Source organism: Haematobia irritans, chromosome 2 (genome assembly GCF_050003625.1).
Source record: "Haematobia irritans isolate KBUSLIRL chromosome 2, ASM5000362v1, whole genome shotgun sequence".
Classification (NCBI taxonomy): Eukaryota; Metazoa; Arthropoda; class Insecta; order Diptera; family Muscidae; genus Haematobia; species Haematobia irritans.
This window is the reverse complement of record NC_134398.1, coordinates 108,783,225-108,807,899: the sequence shown is the minus strand read 5'-3', so window position 1 is coordinate 108,807,899 and position 24,675 is coordinate 108,783,225. Positions and strand designations below refer to the sequence as shown.

At 36.4% G+C, this 24,675-nt stretch overlaps 5 protein-coding genes across 13 annotated transcripts in view; 4 read left to right on the top strand and 1 right to left on the bottom strand.

The window, feature by feature from the left end:
• Positions 1-24,675, bottom strand: part of LOC142226005 (putative ATP-dependent RNA helicase DDX43) — a 247,474-nt gene that overhangs the window by 81,321 nt on the left and 141,478 nt on the right. The window lies entirely within an intron of this gene.
• LOC142225997 (putative ATP-dependent RNA helicase DDX43) lies at positions 7,724-8,737 on the top strand. Of its 2 annotated transcripts, XM_075295853.1 has the most exons (4): positions 7,724-7,834; positions 7,891-8,012; positions 8,104-8,227; positions 8,310-8,737. In XM_075295853.1, exons 2-4 carry the CDS (start codon positions 7,971-7,973, stop codon positions 8,609-8,611), a joined length of 468 nt encoding a protein of 155 aa, XP_075151968.1. In that variant the 5' UTR covers positions 7,724-7,834; positions 7,891-7,970; the 3' UTR covers positions 8,612-8,737. The 2 variants fall into 2 exon arrangements, with proteins under 2 accessions (XP_075151968.1, XP_075151966.1); XM_075295851.1 differs by having other exon boundaries at positions 7,747-8,012.
• Positions 10,974-12,403, top strand: LOC142225995 (putative ATP-dependent RNA helicase DDX43). 2 transcript variants are annotated; one of them, XM_075295848.1, is made up of 4 exons: positions 10,974-11,113; positions 11,170-11,295; positions 11,387-11,530; positions 11,613-12,403. In XM_075295848.1, exons 2-4 carry the CDS (start codon positions 11,247-11,249, stop codon positions 11,912-11,914), a joined length of 495 nt encoding a protein of 164 aa, XP_075151963.1. In that variant the 5' UTR covers positions 10,974-11,113; positions 11,170-11,246; the 3' UTR covers positions 11,915-12,403. The 2 variants fall into 2 exon arrangements, with proteins under 2 accessions (XP_075151963.1, XP_075151964.1); XM_075295849.1 differs by lacking the exon at positions 11,170-11,295 and having other exon boundaries at positions 10,975-11,113.
• Positions 14,969-20,160, top strand: LOC142225993 (putative ATP-dependent RNA helicase DDX43). 4 transcript variants are annotated; one of them, XM_075295846.1, is made up of 4 exons: positions 14,969-15,079; positions 15,136-15,257; positions 15,349-15,492; positions 15,575-16,365. In XM_075295846.1, exons 2-4 carry the CDS (start codon positions 15,209-15,211, stop codon positions 15,874-15,876), a joined length of 495 nt encoding a protein of 164 aa, XP_075151961.1. In that variant the 5' UTR covers positions 14,969-15,079; positions 15,136-15,208; the 3' UTR covers positions 15,877-16,365. The 4 variants fall into 4 exon arrangements, with proteins under 4 accessions (XP_075151961.1, XP_075151962.1, XP_075151960.1 ...); XM_075295847.1 differs by lacking the exon at positions 15,136-15,257 and having other exon boundaries at positions 14,975-15,079; XM_075295845.1 differs by lacking the exons at positions 14,969-15,079; positions 15,575-16,365 and adding an exon at positions 19,368-20,160 and having other exon boundaries at positions 15,087-15,257.
• On the top strand, positions 22,539-23,955 carry LOC142225992 (putative ATP-dependent RNA helicase DDX43). Of its 3 annotated transcripts, none has more exons than XR_012719559.1 (4): positions 22,539-22,663; positions 22,720-22,845; positions 22,937-23,080; positions 23,135-23,955. XR_012719559.1 is itself a non-coding variant. In XM_075295842.1 (4 exons), exons 3-4 carry the CDS (start codon positions 23,023-23,025, stop codon positions 23,462-23,464), a joined length of 360 nt encoding a protein of 119 aa, XP_075151957.1. In that variant the 5' UTR covers positions 22,540-22,663; positions 22,720-22,845; positions 22,937-23,022; the 3' UTR covers positions 23,465-23,955. The 3 variants fall into 3 exon arrangements, 2 of the variants coding, with proteins under 2 accessions (XP_075151957.1, XP_075151958.1); XM_075295842.1 differs by having other exon boundaries at positions 22,540-22,663; positions 23,163-23,955; XM_075295843.1 differs by lacking the exon at positions 22,539-22,663 and having other exon boundaries at positions 22,674-22,845; positions 23,163-23,955.

The following is a 24,675-nucleotide window of genomic DNA, read 5'->3' as shown; positions in this document are numbered from 1 at the left end:
CATTCCAGATTAAAACCAAATCTTATTTCAACCGTCGAACGGAACGGAGGTTTTTTTTAATAGCGGATAAAATCATCGTAATAAGTACCTACTACGAATTTCAAGTGTGGTGGGATATTAGGCCACCATGCAGAGAAATTCAAAGACATCCACTGGGTTGCTAACTTCAGGGCCCAGTGGACGGGTATCGACTGAAGTTATAAATTTGGGCAATGACCAAGAGTTAGGCCCAATTAGTCGACCTGTAGACGGGTCGACAGGTGGCGACAATTTGACAAGTCGGACCTTTTCCAAGGTAACGGCATCAAAAGGAGGTAATCCCTCACGAAAGAGATTCAAAGAACGCAGAAATGCTTTGTTTATCCTAAAGAAATTAGGATCAGTCGACCCAAGCACGTTGTCGGCTAAACAAAGCGATTCCTTAAAATGGGCTCAAGGAATTCTTGAGGCTGGAAAAAGGGAACGATCACCGGATGAGCTGCCATCCTCCAAAAGGGATCAACGATCGTTTGCCTCAGTTGCTAAAGACAGCCTTGTGATGGCTATCATTAATAAAGGAGCATTGGACGGTATGGTTCCAAAGCAAAAATGGGGGGAAATTGAGAATGCTTTGTCTGGCGTCTACTCACAGGTGCTGGAAAAGTTTCCCGGCCCAGATCCTCGACACCAAGAGGCTGGTTGGCATCAAGGACGATTTAAGCTAGTCGCATTTGAGGACCAGAGGTCTATAGAATGTTTTAAAGCTGCTCTGATACTAATTGGTGAAGTTTGGGAAGGAGCTGCTCTAGAGTTAGTTGAGAAGAAAGACATACCGGCTAGACCAAGAGCACATGCGTGGATACCCGCAAACCCTCCTGACCCTGAATCTATTTTAAATAGACTGAAACAATGCAATCCAGATCTTCCAACAGCTGATTGGAAGGTTGGCCGTTTGGATGAAGTGGATGGGCCAAGACGGCATGCAGTGTTTATATTGAACACTCAGTCTTTGCCACATCTAGCAAAGTCCCAGGGCCGTGTATGTTATGGCTTTCATTATATCCAAATGAAGGTGTATAAAAACGATCAGCTAAAGGATTCAGAAATGGACAAGCCTCTGTCTGAATCAGAAGTAAGCGGATCCTCTTGCGAAGTCGAGGGGGATACCAAGACATTTGAAGACATGGATAGAAACCGTATGCGTGAGGAGGCTTCTACTGCCTCAGAACTCACCAAAGTTGAACCTATGGTTATTGCGAGAGTCACCGATATCTCTGAAGAGGACATTCTTGATGACTCGATTGAAGCGGCTGATGTGACGGTTGTTGGAAATCTCGATGGTCCTGCGGATCCTCCAGATAAATCTTCATCATTGTAAGGCTGCATGTGCTGCCTTAAAAGTTCTCCTGATGAAAGGGGACATAGATATAGTTCTTATTCAAGAACCATATGTTTATAAAAACAAAATATGTGAATTAAGTACTCCGGGGTTCAAACTATTGCAGTATAGTGGTAATGATGTAAATCGAGCTTGTATAATTGCTAAAAACGAGCTCAATTTGTTTCTGCTTCCTTCAATGTGCAATACAGACACTGTCGTTGCAAGTTTAGAAATAGACAAATGCAAATATTGGGTATCTTCGGTCTACATGGGACATGACAGGGAGATGCCTCCATATGCCGTTAAGACCTTAGTGGAGGAGTCACTGAAAACAAAGACGAAACTCATTATGGGATGCGATGCGAATGCACATCATAGTATATGGGGAAGTAGTGATACTAATGCAAGGGGAGAGTCGCTAATAGAGTTTATTTTGCGTACTAATCTGGTAGTTTGCAACAAGGGAGATGTCCCAACCTTTGTCACTAAAACAGGCAAGAGGTTTTGGACATCACCTTGGCCTCGCAAGAACTGAATGAAATGATATCTGAGTGGCAGGTTTTAAGTGAACACAGCTTCTCAGATCATCGCTACATCAGTTTCAAATTTGATGTTCATATCACCAAGATCATATTTCCGCCAAATGTTAGGAAAGCTGACTGGAATAGGTATAGGGAATCGTTCAATATGATGATACCGGAAGTAACAGAGACAAATATGAGAAATGTGCAAGATATCGAACACGCAGTGGAGCGGATTACTAAGGCCTTCAACATCTCACTGAAAGCTGCATGCCCTAGAGGAAAGCCAAGGGGGAAACATCGACCACCATGGTGGTCTACGGAATTAAGTAATATGAGGAAATCCTGCAGGAAGCTCTTTAACAAGGCAAAGTCCACCAGAGCCCCTGAGGACTGGGACGCTTACAAGAAGAATCTGAGAGGATACAAGCGAGAACTGAGAAAGGCTCAGCATAACTCTTGGAATGCTTACTGCAACAGTATTGAGAATACGTCCGAGGCTTCCAGACTACGGAAGGTTCTAGCATCCACCAACTCCGCTCCAGGTTTCATTAAAACATCGGAGGGCAATTGGACAACGTCCAGTGAGGAGACGCTGGAGGTACTATTGGACACACATTTTCCTGGAAATCAGACGGTTGAACCATGTACTGGCGGTGCCACAGTTGCTCAGCGGTCGTTTCCTGTCGAGGAAATTGTATCGGAAACTAGAATGAGATGGGCGCTAAATAGCTTTGGACCATTCAAATCCCCTGGACCTGATGGAATTACTCCGGCGGAGTTACAAGCTGTAACTGACAAAATTATCCCCTGGTTGTCGGTGATATATAAAGGATGTATCAACTTATCATATATCCCAGGAAAGTGGAGGGAAACAAAAGTCGTTTTCATACCTAAAGCGGGAAAAGCCTCTCACTCGAGGGCGAAGGATTTCCGACCAATCAGCTTATCCTCATTCCTACTTAAGACTCTGGAGAGGATGATAGATATTTATCTTAGAACTAGCATCGATTCAAGTTTGTTCTCGAAACGACAGCATGCATACTCGAAGGGCAGGTCTACTGAGACCGCACTACATGAACTAGTCAGCTTTATTGAAAGCTCACTATCTGTCAAAGAATACACAATCGTGGCGTTTCTAGACATCGAAGGGGCGTTCAATAATGTCCATCCGAGCTCGATATTAAATGGACTGACAACTCTGAATGTTGATCCATGTATACTCAGGCTGTTAGACGAACTGCTAATGAAGAGACGTATTTCAGCCACACTAGGACAAGCAAACATACAAAAGTATGTGAACAGAGGCACTCCTCAAGGAGGAGTTCTATCACCTCTTCTTTGGAATGTTGCTATAAACGACCTTCTGGTTTCCCTAGAAAAAGAAAGGATACAAGTGGTGGCATACGCAGATGATGTGGCGCTAGCAGTCAGGGGAAAATTCCCATCAACAATTAGAGATATTATACAGAGAGCCCTCCGGATGACTGAGAAATGGGCGAAAGATAATGGTCTTGGGGTAAATCCTGCAAAGACAGAAATAGTCATGTACTGCAAAGATCGCAAAACTCCCACAGTTAGGCCCATTTCCTTAGGGGGTATTGAAATTCCCTTTAGGGAGTGTGCAAAATACCTTGGCGTTATTTTGGACAGGAAGCTGAACTTTAAGCTTAATATTGAAGAAAGGGCGAGGAAAGCAACGGTAGCTTTATACTCGTGCAAAAAGGCAATAGGGAAAAAGTGGGGACTGAAACCAAAAATTGTACATTGGCTATACACGGCAGTGGTTAGACCTATAATGCTATATGGTGTTGTAGTCTGGTGGCCGGCACTTCAGCAACCGACAGGTTTAGATAAAGTTCAGCGTATGGCGTGCTTGTGTATCTCAGGTGCATTCAGCAAGACAGGAACAAACTCCCTTAATGTCATACTGCATCTATTGCCTTTAGACATTTTGGCCAAACAGTCAACTGCAACAACGGCTGTGCGGTTGCGCGAGCTATCGCTGTGGTCGGAAAAAAGTTACGGTCACAGTTCGGTCCTCAAAATAATGACAGATGTGCCTGACGTAGTGGATTACACTTTGGCGAGTCCACTTTTCGACAAAAAGTTTGAGACTCTAATTCCCAACAGTGAGGCGTGGTGTACACGGACCCCGGGGAATAAAAGATATATAGATTTCTACACTGATGGCTCCAAATTGGATGGCCAAGTGGGTTTCGGAGTATATTCTAAAGATCTGGAACTTCGAATAGCGAAAAGATTACCTGATCACTGTAGTGTTTTTCAGGCTGAAATATTAGCAATAAGAGAGGTGGCGAATTGGCTGAGAAGTAATGTTCCAAAAAATGTGGGCATTAATATATACTCAGACAGTCAACCTGCAATAAAATCCTTGGACTCTGTGTTCCTCAACTCGAAAACGGCCATCGATTGCCGCAAATCTCTCAATGAGATGGCTGAGCAGTACAATATTCACCTAATATGGGTGCCTGGCCATAGGAACATACCGGGGAACTGCGAAGCGGATGAGTTGGCAAGGCTAGGGACTACCTTACATATTCCAGGGGAACTAGAATTTGTTGGTATGCCCCTAGCTACCTGCAAGCTCATGCTGCGTGAGAAGGCTGTTATGATGGCAAATGTTCGATGGGAGAATTGCAAGGGTTGTAACGACACCAAGCAAATATGGCCCCATTTCAACTTAAACCGCACACTAGATATGCTAATGTTCTCGAGACGTCAGATATCACTCCTGATATCTGCTATAACGGGTCGCTGCCTGATAGGAGATTTTGCAAAAACTATTGGCGCGAAGTATAATGACTATTGTATGAGCTGTCATGATGCGGAGGAAAAAGAATCAATTAAACACCTCTTGTGTGAGTGTTCTGCATTTTGTGTAAAGCGCATGCAACTTTTAGGAGCATATAGCTTCAGATTACTGGCGGATCTGGAAAACGTTAACTTAAGCAGTCTGCTAATATTTTTGGAACAATCTGGTTGGTTCAACAAAGAAAAATAATCAGGAGGGTTCAGCGGTTAAAACTAGAAGTGCCCATATGTAATAGGTACTTTTAGTTAATGTGGTATCACAATGGACTGAATAGTCTAAGTGAGCCTGAATCTTAATCGGGCTGCCACTTTAACCTAACCTAACCTAAAACCAAATATATATTTTAATAAAATTAAAAATATTTAAAATATTTTAATAATAATAAATGAATTGAATTTATAAGTTAAAATCATATTGTTTTTTTACCCACCTTCATCTATGTAGTGAAAAAAATGGATTCTGAGATATCTTCATCCAAAAATATTTGAAATTAATTTCACGACGGCTACAATTTGGTAATTGGATTCATGATTTTTGTAATAAGTTGAAAATCAATTACAAAAATAATTGAAATCACAATTGGAAATCGATGACATGGGTTATATCGTCTATGGCCAGGGCACGTGAGGCAGTTGCTATAAGATTTTTTTCTTCATCAGATGTAATATCTGCAATAGCGATTACATTTTTTCCACCAAGGGTTAGTAGATAGATTCTATCATAGAAGCTAGGAAGGATCTTCGTTCAAAATTCTGGTTATGGGACATCAAAGTGGAAGACATTACCTACATTTTGATGTACGCCATGTGCTCCAACAGTGTTTTTGAACGAGGATATCCCTGATTCCAAATTTTCCACTGGGGGGCAGAATATAGATTCTACCATGGAAGCCAAGAACGGACTTCGTTCAAAATTCCGCTAATGGGACATCAAAGTGGAGGTCATTACCCACATTTTGATGTATGCCATGAGTTCTAACAGTGTTTTTGGACGAAGATATCCCTGATTCCAAGTTTTCCATTGGGGACAGAACATAGATTCTACCATGGAAGCCAAGAACGGACTTCGTTCAAAATTCCGCTATTGGGACATCAAAGTGGAGGTCATTACCCACATTTTGATGTATGTCATGTGTTCCAACAGTGTTTTTGAACGAAGATATCTCTGATTCCAAGTTTTCCAATGGGCGGGTAGAACATACATTTTACCATGGAAGCCAGGAACGGACCTCGTTCAAAATTTCATATAGCATCGGAATTAATTCCTATACCTGAAGAAGCTGGTCAGGATATACCATCTGACTCCCGACCATGTCTGAACCTTTTGCTAAAACCAAAGAACGCTGTGCTGAAGAAGCACATAAATTTAATCGAACATCTGGAGTTTTTTCATTCCAGATTAAAACCAAATATATATTTTAATAAAATTAAAAATATTTAAAATATTTTAATAATAATAAATGAATTGAATTTATAAGTTAAAATCATATTGTTTTTCTTTACCCACCTTCATCTATGTAGTGAAAAAAATGGATTCTGAGATATCTTCATCCAAAAATATTTGAAATTAATTTCACGACGGCTACAATTTGGTAATTGGATTCATGATTTTTGTAATAAGCTGAAAATCAAATACAAAAATAATTGAAATCACAATTGGAAATTGATGACATGGGTTATATCGTCTATGGCCAGGGCACGTGAGGCAGTTGCTATAAGATTTTTTTCTTCATCAGATGTAATATCTGCAATAGCGATTACATTTTTTCCACTAAGGGTTAGTAGATAGATTCTATCATAGAAGCTAGGAAGGATCTTCGTTCAAAATTCTGGTTATGGGACATCAAAGTGGAAGTCATTACCTACATTTTGATGTACGCCATGTGGTCCAACAGTGTTTTTGAACGAGGATATCCCTGATTCCAAGTTTTCCACTGGGGGCAGAATATAGATTCTACCATGGAAGCCAAGAACGGACTTCGTTCAAAATTCCGCTAATGGGACATCAAAGTGGAGGTCATTACCCACATTTTGATGTATGCCATGAGTTCCAACAGTGTTTTTGGACGAAGATATCCCTGATTCCAAGTTTTCCATTGGGGACAGAACATAGATTCTACCATGGAAGGCAGGAACGGACTTCGTTCAAAATTTCGCTAATGGTACATCAAAGTGGAGGTCATTACCTACATTTTGATGTATGTCATGAGTTCCAACAGTGTTTTTGAACGAAGATATCCCTGATTCCAAGTTTTCCACTGGGTTGGGCAGAACATAGATTCTACCATGGAAGGCAGGAACGGTCTTCGTTCACAATTTCGCTAATGGTACATCAAAGTGGAGGTCATTACCTACATGTTGATGTATGTCATGAGTTCCAACAGTGTTTTTGAACGAAGATATATCTGATTCCAAATTTTCCACTGGGTTGGGCAGAACATAAATTTTATCATGGAAGGCAGGAACGGACTTCGTTCAAAATTTCGCTAATGGGACATCAAAGTGGTGGTCATTACCTACATTTTGATGTATGTCATGAGTTCCAACAGTGTTTTTGAACGAATATATCCCTGATTCCAAGTTTTCCACTGGGGGGCAGAACATAGATTGTACCATGGAAGGCAGGAACGGACTTCGTTCAAAATTCCGCTAATGGGACATCAAAGTGGAGGTCATTACCTACATTTTGATGTATGTCATGTGTTCCAACAGTGTTTTTTAACGAAGATATCCCTGATTCTAAGTTTTCCACTGGGGGGCAGAACATAGATTCTACCATAGAAGTCAGAAACGGACTCCGTTCAAAATTCTGCTTACGGCACATCAAAGTGGAAGTCTTTACCTACATTTTGATGTACGCCATGTGCTCCAAGAGTGTTTTTGGACGAAGATATCCCGGTTTCCATTTTTGACACCTTTAGATCACATTGAGAATGTTTCTTAATGTGAAGGTTCAATTATTTTCAATAAAAATGCAAACGTGGTAACAATGAAATTCGAAAGTTGTGGCAACTCCGGTGGATTGGTTTGTTGTCGTTCATAATTTAGAATAATAAAATAATTTTATTTATAATTTTATTAAAAATGAAGATCTCACGGTACAGCACAAACATAAATGGTAAACATATTAGTGTTTTTATTGTTCGCTATGTTGTACATCAAAATATTCCACAGCCATAGCGTTTTGGCGTCAATACGTGAATTGGCATGCAAATTGAGAAGGGAACAACAGAATTCATTCAGGAATATGATTTATGGAGAAGGCAATCGCCGTGAACAAATTGGATGTGTTGGAGGTAGTATGGAAATTATTATCTGCACTCCTCATCGTTTAAATTGTACAAGCGAATGTTATTGACACAGCCACTATTACTTATCCATTTTTAGATGAAGCTCATCGTATTTTGGATATGGAAGATATCATTGGATATACGGCCCGATAAACAACCCGTAATGACAAGTGCTAGGAGTCCGACATTTTACCGACGGTTATTTGAACAATCCCATACCGGTGCGTGATGTATCATTGGATTTGATCGAGCAAACAATCGAAATTGTTGAAAAGAATGAAAAATTCTATTTCGCTATTGCAGATATTATCTCTGGTGAAGTAAACAATCTTATAGCAACTGATATCGCCTCACGTGACCTGGTCATAGAAGATATAACCCATGTCATCAATTTCCAGTTCCGAAATATCGAAGAATACAGTAACAGTGCTATATTTAGTTATAGAACTCGATCCGATTGGGGCATAGCATCGGAATTAATTCCTATACCTGAAGAAGCTGGTCAGGATATACCATCTGACTCCCGACCATGGCTGAACCTTTTGCTAAAACCAAAGAACGCTGTGCTGAAGAAGCACATAATCGAACGCAATGTGGTAGAGTAGGCGTTAGTTATGGCGGTCGTAGTGGTAGTAAATAACATGGAAAATCTTCCAAACGACCTATGAATTAGCACAAACATTTTTATTGATTCCATAAAAATCTATTACATATTCATTAGTAACGTTAAAGGTCATTTTTTATTAAAATATGTATGTAGTAACATTTTTGCTGTTAAAAGTGGGTACTATGTTCGAGTTGGAAATCATTTTATTTTCTCGATTACTTTTTCTAAAATAATCAAAATTGTAAATGAAAACAAACATAATTCTGCTAAAGCTTGACGAAATCTCGATAAAAAATAAAATGCGCATCAATTAAATTTAATTATCTTCTTCAAATTAAACTATTTTAATGAAGTAACCACGAAAATTTCAACGGGAAAACCGAACATAGTACAGACCTTAAAATGAAAGTTTTAGATTTGTATAAACAAATGTAAAGATGATCTCCTTCCATTCGAGTTTATGAATTAAAACTAAACAAAATTTCTTAATGTTACTTTTTTAATTTAATTTATATACTTTTTTAATTGGACATAAAAAATACCTGATTAAAAAATTAATTGATTTCATAAGAAAATTTCAATTAATTTTTAATTGATTCAATTAAAAATTTAATTGACTGTGTTTTAAATTTGATTAAAAAATTGATTGATTAATTACATTTTTAATAGTTTGTTGACTTAAAGATTTTGTCTTCCAATTTTTTGACAAAAGGTTAAGGTTAAATAAAACTCAAATAAAAACATCTGGAGTTTTTTCATTCCAGATTAAAACCAAATATATATTTTAATAAAATTAAAAATATTTAAAATATTTTAATAATAATAAATGAATTGAATTTATAAGTTAAAATCATATTGTTGTTTTTTACCCACCTTCGTCTATGTAGTGAAAAAAATGGATTCTGAGATATCTTCATCCAAAAATATTTGAAATTAATTTCACGACGGCTACAATTTGGTAATTGGATTCATGATTTTTGTAATAAGCTGAAAATCAAATACAAAAATAAATGAAATCACAATTGGAAATTGATGACATGGGTTATATCGTCTATGGCCAGGGCACGTGAGACAGTTGCTATAAGATTTTTTTCTTCACCAGATGTAATATCTGCAATAGCGATTACATTTTTTCCACTAAGGGTTAGTAGATAGATTCTATCATGGAAGCTAGGAAGGATCTTCGTTCAAAATTCTGGTTATGGGACATCAAAGTATAAGTCATTACCTACATGTTGATGTACGCCATGTGCTCCAACAGTGTTTTTGAACGAGGATATCCCTGATTCCAAGTTTTCCACTGGGGGGGGCAGAATATAGATTCTGCCATGGAAGCCAGGAACGGACATCGTTCAAAATTCCGCTAATGGGACATCAAAGTGGAGGTCAATACCTACATTTTGATGTATGCCATGAGTTCCAACAGTGTTTTTGGACGAAGATATCCCTGATTCCAAGTTTTCCATTGGGACAGAACATAGATTCTACCATGGAAGCAAAGAAGGGACTTCGTTCAAAATTTCGCTAATGGGACATCAAAGTGGAGGTCATTACCTACATTTTTATGTATGTGATGAGTTCCAACAGTGTTTTTGAACGAAGATATCCCTGATTCCAAGTTTTCCACTGGGGGGCAGAACATAGATTCTACCATGGAAGCCAGGAACGGTCTTCGTTCACAATTCCGCTAATGGGACATCAAAGTGGAGGTCATTACCCACATTTTGATTTATGTCATGTGTTCCAACAGTGTTTTTGAACGAAGATATCTCTGATTCCAAGTTTTCCACTGGGTTGGGCAGAACATAAATTTTATCATGGAAGGCAGGAACGGACTTCCTTCAAAATTTCGCTAATGGGACATCAAAGTGGAGGTCATTACCTACATTTTTATGTATGTGATGAGTTCCAACAGTGTTTTTGAACGAAGATATCCCTGATTCCAAGTTTTCCACTGGGGGGCAGAACATAGATTCTACCATGGAAGCCAGGAACGGTCTTCGTTCACAATTCCGCTAATGGGACATCAAAGTGGAGGTCATTACCCACATTTTGATTTATGTCATGTGTTCCAACAGTATTTTTTAACGAAGATATCCCTGATTCCAAGTTTTCCACTGGGGGCAGAACATAGATTCTACCACAGAAGTCAGAAACGGACTCCGTTCAAAATTCTGCTTACGGCACATCAAAGTGGAAGTCATTACCTACATTTTGATGTACGCCATGTGCTCCAAGAGTGTTTTTGGACGAAGATATCCCGGTTTCCATTTTTGACACCTTGAGATAACATTGATGTGATGTCACATTCTTAATGTGAAGGTTCAATTATTTTCAATAAAAATGCATTCATGAAGAAAACGTGGTAACAATGAAATTCGAAAGTTGTGGCAACTCCGGTGGATTGGTTTGTTGTCGTGCAAAATTTAGAATAATAAAATAATTTTATTTATTATTTTATTAAAAATGAAGATCTCACGGTACAGCACAAACAGAAATGGTAAACATATTAGTGGTTTTATTGTTCGCTATGTTGTACATCAAACTATTCCACAGCCATAGCGTTTTGGCGCCAAAACGTGAATTGGCATGCAAATTGAGAAAGAAGGGAACAACAGAATTCATTCAGGAATATGATTTATGGAGAAGGCAATCGCCGTGAACAAATTGGATGTGTTGGAGGTAGTATGGAAATTATTATCTGCACTCCTGATCGTTTAAATTGTACAAGCGAATGTTATTGACACAGCCACTATTACTTATCCATTTTTAGATGAAGCTCATCGTATTTTGGATATGGGTTTTGACCCTCAGATTCGGAAGATATCATTGGATATACGGCCCGATAAACAACCCGTAATGACAAGTGCTAGGAGTCCGACATTTTACCGACGGTTATTTGAACAATCCCATACCGGTGCGTGATGTATCATTGGATTTGGTCGAGCAAACAATCGAAATTGTTGAAAAGAATGAAAAATTCTATTTCGCTATTGCAGATATTATCTCTGGTGAAGTAAACAATTTTATAGCAACTGATATCGCCTCATGTGACCTGGTCATAGAAGATATAACCCATGTCATCAATTTCCAGTTCCGAAATATCGAAGAATACAGTAACAGTGCTATATTTAGTTATAGAACTCGATCCGATTGGGGCATAGCATCGGAATTAATTCCTATACCTGAAGAAGCTGGTCAGGATATACCATCTGACTCCCGACCATGGCTGAACCTTTTGCTAAAACCAAAGAACGCTGTGCTGAAGAAGTACATAATCGAACGCAATGTGGTAGAGTAGGCGTTAGTTATGGCGGTCGTAAGTAGTAACTAACATGGAACATCTTCCAAACGACCTATGAATTAGCACAAACATTTTTATTGATTCCATAAAAATCTATTACATATTCATTAGTAACGTTAAAGGTGATTTTTTATTAAAATATGTATGTAGTAACATTTTTGCTGTTAAAGGTGGGTACTATGTTCGAGTTGGAAATCATTTTATTTTCTCGATTACTTTTTCTAAAATAATCAAAATTGTAAATGAAAACAAACATAATTCTGCTAAAGCTTGACGAAATCTCGATAAAAAATAAAATGCGCATCAATTAAATTTAATTATCTTCTTCAAATTAAACTATTTTAATGAAGTAACCACGAAAATTTCAACGGGAAAACCGAACATAGTACAGACCTTAAAATGAAAGTTTTAGATTTGTATAAACAAATGTAAAGAGAATCTCCTTCCATTCGAGTTTATGAATTAAAACTAAACAAAATTTCTTTATGTTACTTTTTTAATTTAATTTATATACTTTTTTAATTGGACATAAAAAAAATACTTGATTAAAAAATTAATTGATTTCATAAGAAAATTTCAATTAATTTTTTAATTGATTCAATTAAAAATTTAATTGACTGTGTTTTAAATTTGATTAAAAAATTGATTGATTAATTACATTTTTAATAGTTTGTTGACTTAAAGATTTTGTCTTCCAATTTTTTGACAAAAGGTTAAGGTTAAATAAAACTCAAATAAAAACATCTGGAGTTTTTTCATTCCAGATTAAAACCAAATATATATTTTAATAAAATTAAAAATATTTAAAATATTTTAATAATAATAAATGAATTGAATTTATAAGTTAAAATCATATTGTTGTTTTTTACCCACCTTCGTCTATGTAGTGAAAAAAATGGATTCTGAGATATCTTCATCCAAAAATATTTGAAATTAATTTCACGACGGCTACAATTTGGTAATTGGATTCATGATTTTTGTAATAAGTTGAAAATCAAATACAAACATAATTGAAATCACAATTGGAAATTGATGACATGGGTTATATCGTCTATGGCCAGGGCACGTGAGGCAGTTGCTATAAGATTTTTTTCTTCATCAGATGTAATATCTGCAATAGCGATTACATTTTTTCCACTAAGGGTTAGTAGATAGATTCTATCATAGAAGCTAGGAAGGATCTTCGTTCAAAATTCTGGTTATGGGACATCAAAGTGGAAGTCATTACCTACATTTTGATGTACGCCATGTGCTCCAACAGTGTTTTTGAACGAGGATATCCCTGATTCCAAGTTTTCCACTGGGGGGCAGAATATAGATTCTACCATGGAAGCCAAGAACGGACTTCGTTCAAAATTCCGCTAATGGGACATCAAAGTGGAGGTCATTACCCACATTTTGATGTATGCCATGAGTTCCAACAGTGTTTTTGGACGAAGATATCCCTGATTCCAAGTTTTCCATTGGGGACAGAACATAGATTCTACCATGGAAGCCAAGAACGGACTTCGTTCAAAATTCCGCTATTGGGACATCAAAGTGGAGGTCATTACCTACATTTTGATGTATGTCATGAGTTCCAACAGTGTTTTTGAACGAAGATATCCCTGATTCCAAGTTTTCCACTGGGTTGGGCAGAACATAGATTCTACCATGGAAGGCAGGAACGGACTTCGTTCAAAATTTCGCTAATGGTACATCAAAGTGGAGGTCATTACCTAGATTTTGATGTATGTCATGAGTTCCAACAGTGTTTTTGAACGAAGATATCCCTGATTCCAAGTTTTCCACTGGGTTGGGCAGAACATAGATTCTACCATGGAAGGCAGGAACGGACTTCGTTCAAAATTTCGCTAATGGTACATCAAAGTGGAGGTCATTACCTACATGTTGATGTATGTCATGAGTTCCAACAGTGTTTTTGAACGAAGATATCCCTGATTCCAAGTTTTCCACTGGGTTGGGCAGAACATAGATTCTACCATGGAAGGCAGGAACGGACTTCGTTCAAAATTTCGCTAATGGTACATCAAAGTGGAAGTCATTACCTACATTTTGATGTACGCCATGTGCTCCAACAGTGTTTTTGAACGAGGATATCCCTGATTCCAAGTTTTCCACTGGGGGTGGGGGGGCAGAATATAGATTCTACCATGGAAGCCAGGAACGGACATCGTTCAAAATTCCGCTAATGGGACATCAAAGTGGAGGTCAATACCTACATTTTGATGTATGCTGTGAGTTCCAACAGTGTTTTTGGACGAAGATATCCCTGATTCCAAGTTTTCCATTGGGGACAGAACATAGATTCTACCATGGAAGCCAAGAACGGACTTCGTTCAAAATTCCGCTAATGGGACATCAAAGTGGATGTCATTGCCCACATTTTGATGTATGTCATGTGTTCCAACAGTGTTTTTGAACGAAGATATCTCTGATTCCAAATTTTCCACAGGGTTGGGCAGAACATAAATTTTATCATGGAAGGCAGGAACGGACTTCGTTCAAAATTTCGCTAATGGGACATCAAAGTGGTGGTCATTACCTACATTTTGATGTATGTCATGAGTTCCAACAGTGTTTTTGAACGAATATATCCCTGATTCCAAGTTTTCCACTGGGGGCAGAACATAGATTCTACCATGGAAGGCAGGAACGGACTTCGTTCAAAATTCCGCTAATGGGACATCAAAGTGGAGGTCATTAGCTACATTTTGATGTATGTCATGTGTTCCAACAGTGTTTTTTAACGAAGATATCCCTGATTCTAAGTTTTCCACTGGGGGGCAGAACATAGATTCTACCATAGAAGTCAGAAACGGACTCCGTTCAAAATTCTGCTTACGGCACATCAAAGTGGAAGTCATTACCTACATTTTGATGTACGCCATGTGCTCCAAGAGTGTTTTTGGACGGAGATATCCCGGTTTCCATTTTTGACACCTTTAGATCACATTGAGAATGTTTCTTAATGTGAAGGTTCAATTATTTTCAATAAAAATGCAAAAATGCAAAAATGCAAACGTGGTAACAATGAAATTCGAAAGTTGTGGCAACTCCGGTGGATTGGTTTGTTGTCGTTCATAATTTAGAATAATAAAATAATTTTATTTATTATTTTATTAAAAATGAAGATCTCACGGTACAGCACAAACAGAAATGGTAAACATATTAGTGTTTTTATTGTTCGCTATGTTGTACATCAAAATATTCCACAGCCATAGCGTTTTGGCGTCAATACGTGAATTGGCATGCAAATTGAGAAGGGAACAACAGAATTCATTCAGGAATATGATTTATGGAGAAGGCAATCGCCGTGAACAAATTGGATGTGTTGGAGGTAGTATGGAAATTATTATCTGCACTCCTGATCGTTTAAATTGTACAAGCGAATGTTATTGACACAGCCACTATTACTTATCCATTTTTAGATGAAGCTCATCGTATTTTGGATATGGGTTTTGACCCTCAGATTCGGAAGATATCATTGGATATACGGCCCGATAAACAACCTGTAATGACAAGTGCTAGGAGTCCGACATTTTACCGACGGTTATTTGAACAATCCCATACCGGTGCGTGATGTATCATTGGATTTGGTCGAGCAAACAATCGAAATTGTTGAAAAGAATGAAAAATTCTATTTCGCTATTGCAGATATTATCTCTGGTGAAGCAAACAATCTTATAGCAACTGATATCGCCTCATGTGACCTGGTCATAGAAGATATAACCCATGTCATCAATTTCCAGTTCCGAAATATCGAAGAATACAGTAACAGTGCTATATTTAGTTATAGAACTCGATCCGATTGGGGCATAGCATCGGAATTAATTCCTATACATGAAGAAGCTGGTCAGGATATACCATCTGACTCCCGACCATGGCTGAACCTTTTGCTAAAACCAAAGAACGCTGTGCTGAAGAAGTACATAATCGAACGCAATGTGGTAGAGTAGGCGTTAGTTATGGCGGTCGTAAGTAGTAACTAACATGGAACATCTTCCAAACGACCTATGAATTAGCACAAACATTTTTATTGATTCCATAAAAATCTATTACATATTCATTAGTAACGTTAAAGGTGATTTTTTATTAAAATATGTATGTAGTAACATTTTTGCTGTTAAAGGTGGGTACTATGTTCGAGTTGGAAATCATTTTATTTTCTCGATTACTTTTTCTAAAATAATCAAAATTGTAAATGAAAACAAACATAATTCTGCTAAAGCTTGACGAAATCTCGATAAAAAATAAAATGCGCATCAATTAAATTTAATTATCTTCTTCAAATTAAACTATTTTAATGAAGTAACCACGAAAATTTCAACGGGAAAACCGAACATAGTACAGACCTTAAAATGAAAGTTTTAGATTTGTATAAACAAATGTAAAGAGAATCTCCTTCCATTCGAGTTTATGAATTAAAACTAAACAAAATTTCTTTATGTTACTTTTTTAATTTAATTTATATACTTTTTTAAATTGGACATAAAAAATACTTGATTATATAATTAATTGATTTCATAAGAAAATTTCAATTAATTTTTTTAATTGATTCAATTAAAAATTTAATTGACTGTGTTTTAAATTTGATTAAAAAATTGATTGATTAATTACATTTTTAATAGTTTGTTGACTTAAAGATTTTGTCTTCCAATTTTTTGACAAAAGGTTAAGGTTAAATAAAACTCAAATAAAAACATCTGGAGTTTTTTCATTCCAGATTAAAACCAAATATATATTTTAACAAAATTAAAAATGTTTAAAATATTTTAATAATAATAAATGAATTGAATTTATAAGTTAAAATCATATTGTTTTTTTACCCACCTTCATCTATGTAGTGAAAAAAATGGATTCTGAGATATCTTCATCCAAAAATATTTGAAATTAATTTCACGACGGCTACAATTTGGTAATTGGATTCATGATTTTTTGTAATAAGCTGAAAATCAAATACAAAAATAATTGAAATCACAATTGGAAATTGATGACATGGGTTATATCGTCTATGGCCAGGGCACGTGAGACAGTTGCTATAAGATTTTTTTCTTCACCAGATGTAATATCTGCAATAGCGATTACATTTTTTCCACTAAGGGTTAGTAGATAGATTCTATCATGGAAGCTAGGAAGGATCTTCGTTCAAAATTATGGTTATGGGACATCAAAGTGGAAGTCATTACCTACATTTTGATGTACGCCATGTGCTCCAACAGTGTTTTTGAACGAGGCTATCCCTGATTCCAAGTTTTCCACTGGGGGTGGGGGCAGAATATAGATTCTACCATGGAAGCCAGGAACGAACATCGTTCAAAATTCCGCTAATGGGACATCAAAGTGGAGGTCAATACCTACATTTTGATGTATGCCATGAGTTCCAACAGTGTTTTTGGACGAAGATATCCCTGATTCCAAGTTTTCCACTGGGGGCAGAACATAGATTCTACCATGGAAGCCAAGAACGGACTTCGTTCAAAATTCCGCTAATGGGACATCAAAGTGGAGGTCATTACCCATATTTTGATGTATGTCATGTGTTCCAACAGTGTTTTTGAACGAAGATATCTCTGATTCCAAGTTTTCCACTGCCCGGGTAGAACATAAATTTTACCATGGAAGCCAGGAACGCACTTCGTTCAAAATTTCGCTAATGGGACATCAAAGTGGAGGTCATTACCTACATTTTGATGTATGTCATGAGTTCCAACAGTGTTTTTGAACGAAGATATCCCTGATTCCAAGTTTTCCACTGGGGGCAGAACATAAATTTTATCATGGAAGGCAGGAACGGCCTTCGTTCAAAATTCCGCTAATGGTACATGAAAGTAGAGGTCATTACCTACATTTTGATGTATGTCATGTGTTCCAACAGTGTTTTTTAACGAAGATATCCCTGATTCCAAGTTTTCCACTGGGTTTGGCAGAACATAAATTTTATCATGGAAGGCAGGAACGGACTTCGTTCAAAATTTCGCTAATGGGACATCAAAGTGGAGGTCATTACCTACATTTTGATGTATGTCATGAGTTCCAACAGTGTTTTTGAACGAAGATATCCCTGATTCCAAGTTTTCCACTGGGGGGCAGAACATAGATTCTACCATGGAAGGCAGGAACGGACTTCGTTCAAAATTCCGCTAATGGTACATGAAAGTGGAGGTCATTACCTACATTTTGATGTATGTCATGAGTTCCAACAGTGTTTTTGAACGAAGATATCCCTGATTCCAAGTTTTCCACTGGGGGGCAGAACATAGATTCTACCATGGAAGCCAGGAACGGTCTTCGTTCACAATTCCGCTAATGGGATATCAAAGTGGAGGTCATTACCCACATTTTGATGTATGTCATTTGTTCCAACAGTGTTTTTGAACGAAGATATCCCTGATTCCAAGTTTTCCACTTGGGGGCAGAACATAGATTCTACCATGGAAGGCAGGAACGGACTTCGTTCAAAATTCCGCTAATGGGACATCAAAGTGGAGGTCATTAGCTACATTTTGATGTATGTCATGTGTTCCAACAGTGTTTTTTAACGAAGATATCCCTGATTCTAAGTTTTCCACTGGGGGGGGCAGAACATAGATTCTACCATAGAAGTCAGAAACGGACTCCGTTCAAAATTCTGCTTACGGCACATCAAAGTGGAAGTCATTACCTACATTTTGATGTACGCCATGTGCTCCAAGAGTGTTTTTGGACGAAGATATCCCGGTTTCCATTTTTGACACCTTTAGATCACATTGAGAATGTTTCTTAATGTGAAGGTTCAATTATTTTCAATAAAAATGCATTCATGAAGAAAACTTGGTAACAATGAAATTCGAAAGTTGTGGCAACTCCGGTGGATTGGTTTGTTGTCGTTCATAATTTAGAATAATAAAATAATTTTATTTATTATTTTATTAAAAATGAAGATCTCACGGTACAGCACAAACAGAAATGGTAAACAAATTAGTGTTTTTATTGTTCGCTATGTTGTACATCAAAATATTCCACAGCCATAGCGTTTTGGCGCCAATACGTGAATTGGCATGCAAATTGAGAAAGAAGGGAACAACAGAATTCATTCAGGAATATGATTTATGGAGAAGGCAATCGCCGTGAACAAATTGGATGTGTTGGAGGTAGTATGGAAATTATTATCTGCACTCCTGATCGTTTAAATTGTACAAGCGAATGTTATTGACACAGCCACTATTACTTATCCATTTTTAGATGAAACTCATCGTATTTTGGATATGGGTTTTGACCCTCAGATTCGGAAGATATCATTGGATATACGGCCCGATAAATAACCCGTAATGACAAGTGCTAGGAGTCCGACATTTTACCGACGGTTATTTGAACAATCCCATACCGGTGCGTGATGTATCATTGGATTTGGTCGAGCAAACAATCGAAATTGTTGAAAAGAATGAAAAATTCTATTTCGCTATTGCAGATATTATCTCTGGTGAAGTAAACAATCTTATAGCAACTGATATCGCCTCATGTGACCTGGTCATAGAAGATGTAACCCATGTCATCAATTTCCAGTTCCGAAATATCGAAGAATACAGTAACAGTGCTATATTTAGTTATAGAACTCGATCCGATTGGGGCATAGCATCGGAATTAATTCCTATACCTGAAGAAGCTGGTCAGGATATACCATCTGACTCCCGACCATGGCTGAACCTTTTGCTAAAACCAAAGAACGCTGTGCTGAAGAAGCACATAATCGAACGCAATGTGGTAGAGTAGGCGTTAGTTATGGCGGTCGTAGTGGTAATAAATAACATGGAAAATCTTCCAAACGACCTATGAATTAGCACAAACATTTTTATTGATTCCATAAAAATCTATTACATATTCATTAGTAACGTTAAAGGTGATTTTTTATTAAAATATGTATGTAGTAACATTTTTGCTGTTAAAGGTGGGTACTATGTTCGAGTTGGAAATCATTTTATTTTCTCGATTACTTTTTCTAAAATAATCAAAATTGTAAATGAAAACAAACATAATTCTGCTAAAGCTTGACGAAATCTCGATAAAAAATAAAATGCGCATCAATTAAATTTAATTATCTTCTTCAAATTAAACTATTTTAATGAAGTAACCACGAAAATTTCAACGGGAAAACCGAACATAGTACAGACCTTAAAATGAAAGTTTTAGATTTGTATAAACAAATGTAAAGAGAATCTCCTTCCATTCGAGTTTATGAATTAAAACTAAACAAAATTTCTTTATGTTACTTTTTTAATTTAATTTATATACTTTTTTAAATTGGACATAAAAAAATACTTGATTATATAATTAATTGATTTCATAAGAAAATTTCAATTAATTTTTTTAATTGATTCAATTAAAAATTTAATTGACTGTGTTTTAAATTTGATTAAAAAATTGATTGATTAATTACATTTTTAATAGTTTGTTGACTTAAAGATTTTGTCTTCCAATTTTTTGACAAAAGGTTAAGGTTAAATAAAACTCAAATAAAAACATCTGGAGTTTTTTCATTCCAGATTAAAACCAAATATATATTTTAACTAAATTAAAAATGTTTAAAATATTTTAATAATAATAAATGAATTGAATTTATAAGTTAAAATCATATTGTTTTTTTACCCACCTTCATCTATGTAGTGAAAAAAATGGATTCTGAGATATCTTCATCCAAAAATATTTGAAATTAATTTCACGACGGCTACAATTTGGTAATTGGATTCATGATTTTTTGTAATAAGCTGAAAATCAAATACAAAAATAATTGAAATCACAATTGGAAATTGATGACATGGGTTATATCGTCTATGGCCAGGGCACGTGAGACAGTTGCTATAAGATTTTTTTCTTCACCAGATGTAATATCTGCAATAGCGATTACATTTTTTCCACTAAGGGTTAGTAGATAGATTCTATCATGGAAGCTAGGAAGGATCTTCGTTCAAAATTATGGTTATGGGACATCAAAGTGGAAGTCATTACCTACATTTTGATGTACGCCATGTGCTCCAACAGTGTTTTTGAACGAGGCTATCCCTGATTCCAAGTTTTCCACTGGGGGTGGGGGCAGAATATAGATTCTACCATGGAAGCCAGGAACGAACATCGTTCAAAATTCCGCTAATGGGACATCAAAGTGGAGGTCAATACCTACATTATGATGTATGCCATGAGTTCCAACAGTGTTTTTGGACGAAGATATCCCTGATTCCAAGTTTTCCACTGGGGGCAGAACATAGATTCTACCATGGAAGCCAAGAACGGACTTCGTTCAAAATTCCGCTAATGGGACATCAAAGTGGAGGTCATTACCCATATTTTGATGTATGTCATGTGTTCCAACAGTGTTTTTGAACGAAGATATCTCTGATTCCAAGTTTTCCACTGCCCGGGTAGAACATAAATTTTACCATGGAAGCCAGGAACGCACTTCGTTCAAAATTTCGCTAATGGGACATCAAAGTGGAGGTCATTACCTACATTTTGATGTATGTCATGAGTTCCAACAGTGTTTTTGAACGAAGATATCCCTGATTCCAAGTTTTCCACTGGGGGCAGAACATAAATTTTATCATGGAAGGCAGGAACGGCCTTCGTTCAAAATTCCGCTAATGGTACATGAAAGTAGAGGTCATTACCTACATTTTGATGTATGTCATGTGTTCCAACAGTGTTTTTTAACGAAGATATCCCTGATTCCAAGTTTTCCACTGGGTTTGGCAGAACATAAATTTTATCATGGAAGGCAGGAACGGACTTCGTTCAAAATTTCGCTAATGGGACATCAAAGTGGAGGTCATTACCTACATTTTGATGTATGTCATGAGTTCCAACAGTGTTTTTGAACGAAGATATCCCTGATTCCAAGTTTTCCACTGGGGGGCAGAACATAGATTCTACCATGGAAGGCAGGAACGGACTTCGTTCAAAATTCCGCTAATGGTACATGAAAGTGGAGGTCATTACCTACATTTTGATGTATGTCATGAGTTCCAACAGTGTTTTTGAACGAAGATATCCCTGATTCCAAGTTTTCCACTGGGGGGCAGAACATAGATTCTACCATGGAAGCCAGGAACGGTCTTCGTTCACAATTCCGCTAATGGGATATCAAAGTGGAGGTCATTACCCACATTTTGATGTATGTCATTTGTTCCAACAGTGTTTTTGAACGAAGATATCCCTGATTCCAAGTTTTCCACTTGGGGGCAGAACATAGATTCTACCATGGAAGGCAGGAACGGACTTCGTTCAAAATTCCGCTAATGGGACATCAAAGTGGAGGTCATTAGCTACATTTTGATGTATGTCATGTGTTCCAACAGTGTTTTTTAACGAAGATATCCCTGATTCTAAGTTTTCCACTGGGGGGGCAGAACATAGATTCTACCATAGAAGTCAGAAACGGACTCCGTTCAAAATTCTGCTTACGGCACATCAAAGTGGAAGTCATTACCTACATTTTGATGTACGCCATGTGCTCCAAGAGTGTTTTTGGACGAAGATATCCCGGTTTCCATTTTTGACACCTTTAGATCACATTGAGAATGTTTCTTAATGTGAAGGTTCAATTATTTTCAATAAAAATGCATTCATGAAGAAAACTTGGTAACAATGAAATTCGAAAGTTGTGGCAACTCCGGTGGATTGGTTTGTTGTCGTTCATAATTTAGAATAATAAAATAATTTTATTTATTATTTTATTAAAAATGAAGATCTCACGGTACAGCACAAACAGAAATGGTAAACAAATTAGTGTTTTTATTGTTCGCTATGTTGTACATCAAAATATTCCACAGCCATAGCGTTTTGGCGCCAATACGTGAATTGGCATGCAAATTGAGAAAGAAGGGAACAACAGAATTCATTCAGGAATATGATTTATGGAGAAGGCAATCGCCGTGAACAAATTGGATGTGTTGGAGGTAGTATGGAAATTATTATCTGCACTCCTGATCGTTTAAATTGTACAAGCGAATGTTATTGACACAGCCACTATTACTTATCCATTTTTAGATGAAACTCATCGTATTTTGGATATGGGTTTTGACCCTCAGATTCGGAAGATATCATTGGATATACGGCCCGATAAATAACCCGTAATGACAAGTGCTAGGAGTCCGACATTTTACCGACGGTTATTTGAACAATCCCATACCGGTGCGTGATGTATCATTGGATTTGGTCGAGCAAACAATCGAAATTGTTGAAAAGAATGAAAAATTCTATTTCGCTATTGCAGATATTATCTCTGGTGAAGTAAACAATCTTATAGCAACTGATATCGCCTCATGTGACCTGGTCATAGAAGATGTAACCCATGTCATCAATTTCCAGTTCCGAAATATCGAAGAATACAGTAACAGTGCTATATTTAGTTATAGAACTCGATCCGATTGGGGCATAGCATCGGAATTAATTCCTATACCTGAAGAAGCTGGTCAGGATATACCATCTGACTCCCGACCATGGCTGAACCTTTTGCTAAAACCAAAGAACGCTGTGCTGAAGAAGCACATAATCGAACGCAATGTGGTAGAGTAGGCGTTAGTTATGGCGGTCGTAGTGGTAATAAATAACATGGAAAATCTTCCAAACGACCTATGAATTAGCACAAACATTTTTATTGATTCCATAAAAATCTATTACATATTCATTAGTAACGTTAAAGGTGATTTTTTATTAAAATATGTATGTAGTAACATTTTTGCTGTTAAAGGTGGGTACTATGTTCGAGTTGGAAATCATTTTATTTTCTCGATTACTTTTTCTAAAATAATCAAAATTGTAAATGAAAACAAACATAATTCTGCTAAAGCTTGACGAAATCTCGATAAAAAATAAAATGCGCATCAATTAAATTTAATTATCTTCTTCAAATTAAACTATTTTAATGAAGTAACCACGAAAATTTCAACGGGAAAACCGAACATAGTACAGACCTTAAAATGAAAGTTTTAGATTTGTATAAACAAATGTAAAGAGAATCTCCTTCCATTCGAGTTTATGAATTAAAACTAAACAAAATTTCTTTATGTTACTTTTTTAATTTAATTTATATACTTTTTTAAATTGGACATAAAAAAATACTTGATTATATAATTAATTGATTTCATAAGAAAATTTCAATTAATTTTTTTAATTGATTCAATTAAAAATTTAATTGACTGTGTTTTAAATTTGATTAAAAAATTGATTGATTAATTACATTTTTAATAGTTTGTTGACTTAAAGATTTTGTCTTCCAATTTTTTGACAAAAGGTTAAGGTTAAATAAAACTCAAATAAAAACATCTGGAGTTTTTTCATTCCAGATTAAAACCAAATATATATTTTAACAAAATTAAAAATGTTTAAAATATTTTAATAATAATAAATGAATTGAATTTATAAGTTAAAATCATATTGTTTTTTTACCCACCTTCATCTATGTAGTGAAAAAAATGGATTCTGAGATATCTTCATCCAAAAATATTTGAAATTAATTTCACGACGGCTACAATTTGGTAATTGGATTCATGATTTTTTGTAATAAGCTGAAAATCAAATACAAAAATAATTGAAATCACAATTGGAAATTGATGACATGGGTTATATCGTCTATGGCCAGGGCACGTGAGACAGTTGCTATAAGATTTTTTTCTTCACCAGATGCAATATCTGCAATAGCGATTACATTTTTTCCACTAAGGGTTAGTAGATAGATTCTATCATGGAAGCTAGGAAGGATCTTCGTTCAAAATTATGGTTATGGG